The following is a 2733-nucleotide window of genomic DNA, read 5'->3' on the forward strand; positions in this document are numbered from 1 at the left end:
GTATACAGCGATTTAAATTAAGGGCGCGGGCGGAGTTAGGACCCCAGGAGCCGAGAGGCTCCACGAATAAATAAAAACCGTACAAAAAAAAAAAAAAACACCCCCAAAACAAAAACCACCCCACAAACAAAAAAACCCAGGCCCGGGGAAAGGGTGGGGTGCATACTTCTGGGGGCGAAGAGGATAGGAGCGCGAAGTGACAGCTCCCACCCTTGGCCCGTAGGCTCGGGAGTCGCGCGCCCTGCCGACGACTCCCCTCTCTCCCGGGGAACCCCTAACCCCGCACCGCGTTACCTGTCGCTGTGGGGAGGCCGCTGCCAGGATCCGGCCCCGAACGGCCCCGGGGGCGGGGGGAGGTCGGGGATGGGCAGGGGCGGGGGGCGTCAATGGGGACAGGGGCGGGAAGCCGGCGGCGGGCAGGAGGGCCAGGGTGGAGCGGGCGTGTTCCGGGTCTTGTCTCCTCTCTCTCCCGGGGCTCGGGCGACGCAGCCTGTGGCCCGTCTTCGCCTCTCGCCGCCGGCCGGAGAGGGTCATCTGGGTGTTTGGTTTTGTTCGAAAGTTTCTGGGCTTCTTGTAAAATCCAAAAGCAACCGAAACAGCAACAACAAAAAGAATCCGGTCGGCCGCGCTCGCGCTCAGGCGCGCACGCGTCGGCGGGGGGCCCAGCCCGCGGGGGTCACTGCACCGAGCCGGGCAGTGTGTGGTGGTGATGGTGGTGCAGCGCTGCCGGCGGGGGCGGCGGGGGCGCCGAGGGCGGCGACGCACCGCCCCCGCCCGGCCCCAGCTCCCCGGGCGCGTAAACGTCGTCCATGGGCGGGTGGCCCGCGCCGGCTGCGGGGGTCATGCGCTTCTCCTTCTGCCGCCGGTTGCAGAACCAGACGCGCACCACCTCCTTCTCCAGCTGCAGGCTGTCGGCCAGGCCCGTGATCTCGTGCGCCGAGGGCTTGGGGCACTTGAGAAAGTGGCTCTCCAGGGCGCCTTTGACCCCCACCTCGATGGACGTACGCTTCTTGCGTTTGCGGCCCTGCGCCGCGATCTTGTCCAGGTTGGTGGGGCTGCCGCTGGACGAGTCGGTCTCCTCCAGCCACTTGTTGAGCAGCGGCTTGAGCTTGCACATGTTCTTGAAGCTCAGCTGCAGGGCCTCGAAGCGGCAGATGGTGGTCTGCGAGAACACGTTACCGTACAGCGTGCCCAGCGCCAGCCCCACGTCGGCCTGCGTGAAGCCCAGCTTGATGCGCCGCTGCTTGAACTGCTTGGCAAACTGCTCCAGGTCGTCCGAGCTGGGCGCATCCTCGTCCGAGTGCTCGCCCACCGACGAGCCGCCGCCCGTGCCTGGGTGCAGGTGCGCCGCCGCCGCGTGCAGGCCGCCTGCGTGTGCGTGTCCGTGTGCGTGTCCGTGTGCGCCCAGGTGCGGCGGCGGCGACGGCTCCAGTTGAGCCTCGTGGCCGTCCTCGTGCAGCGCGTGGTGCAGGCCCGGCCCCGCGCCGCCACCGCCCGCCGCCAGCATCCCGGCCAGGCCGCCGCCGCCGCCCCCCGGGTAGGCCGCCTGTGCGTACAGCCCGAGCGGCTGGGGCTGGTGACCCCCGCCGGCCCCGGGCGACGGCGACATGGACGGGCCCAAGTGGTGCGCCGCGCCGCCCTGCGCCCATGCCGCGCCCGCGTGGGCCGCCCCCTGGTGCACCAGGCGCGCGTGGAAACCTCCTCCTCCGCCGCCGCCACCGCCGCCGTCGTCTGCTCGGCCGGTGCCGCCGCCGCCCGCCTTGCCGTGTTCCAGGTGCGGGCCGCCGGCCCAGTCGCCACCGCCGCCTCCTCCCGTGGGTAGCCACTGAGGGTGCGCTAGGCCCACGGGGTGGCCCGCGCCCGCGCCCAGCCACTCGTGGTGCATCAGCTTCTGCACTTCGCGGTACGCGGCCCCCGCGTGCAGCCGCTCGGCGGCCGCCGCCGCCGCCGCTGCCGCCGCGGCGTCCGGGTGCATGAGCGGCCCGGTGCCCCCGGTTCCGCCTCCGGGGCCCCGCGGCAGGTACTGCGCGGTGGTGGCCATGCCGCCCCGCGCCCTGCCCTGCGCCGCGCCGCCGCCGCCGCCGCCGCTGCCGCCGCTCCGCTCCGTCTGCGGGCCCCGCCGCCGCGCTCCGCCGGCTTAAAGCCCCGACCCGCTCGGCGCTCCGGAGCCCCACCCCGACCGCCGCCCATTGGCTGCCCGCGGAGCCGCCTCCCGCCCCCCGGCCTCGGCCCCCGCCCCCCGCGCCCGCCCGCCGCCGGCCCGGGCCGCCCGGAGCTCGCCATTGGGTCTCGCTTTCGGGGTCCCGCGCGCCGACCGTGTTGATTGGCCGCTGGGGCTTCATTCAGGGTCTCCCCCTCCCCTCCTTCCTGTCCGCGTACACATTCACGCCCCGGGGGCGCGGCCGCCACGTGGGGAGTGGCGCGGGGGAGGCACTGGGACCGCGCCCCCTCTCGTCCTGCATGCGTGGGTCCCGTTTCCCCAGCCGCCCCCAGCACCCTTCCCTACCTTGGGCGCAGGAGACTCCGAGCTCGGCCGGTACCCACATTCCACGCGAGCGGAATTCCCACCCGCGTCCCACCAGGGAGGCCAGAGGCGGCGGCGGGAATTGCGGGCTCCGGGAGGCGCTCGGGATCCGAGAAGCGACTGAGTCCTGCGCTCCTGCCTCCGCAGTGCCGCGGCCGGCGGGCTGGGATTCCTGCGGGCTCCGCGGCTGCGGGCGCGCCAAGTGGCGC

The 2733-nt window shown here is 73.1% G+C and overlaps 1 protein-coding gene across 1 annotated transcript; it reads right to left on the reverse strand.

The window, feature by feature from the left end:
- Positions 1-571: 571 nt before the first annotated feature.
- Positions 572-2106, reverse strand: POU3F1 (POU class 3 homeobox 1). The gene has a single exon (XM_040974423.1). It carries the CDS (start codon positions 2039-2041, stop codon positions 677-679), a length of 1365 nt encoding a protein of 454 aa, XP_040830357.1. The 5' UTR covers positions 2042-2106; the 3' UTR covers positions 572-676.
- Between the last annotated feature and the right edge of the window lie 627 nt (positions 2107-2733).

Source organism: Ochotona curzoniae, unplaced genomic scaffold (assembly GCF_017591425.1).
Source record: "Ochotona curzoniae isolate NIBS_2020 unplaced genomic scaffold, NIBS_Ocur_1.0 contig_2404, whole genome shotgun sequence".
NCBI classification, from domain to species: domain Eukaryota; kingdom Metazoa; phylum Chordata; class Mammalia; order Lagomorpha; family Ochotonidae; genus Ochotona; species Ochotona curzoniae.

Excerpts from the sequence above, each read along its gene's own strand:
- POU3F1 (XM_040974423.1), bottom strand. The coding sequence starts at position 2,041 with ATGGCCACCACCGCGCAGTACCTGCCGCGGGGCCCCGGAGGCGGAACC.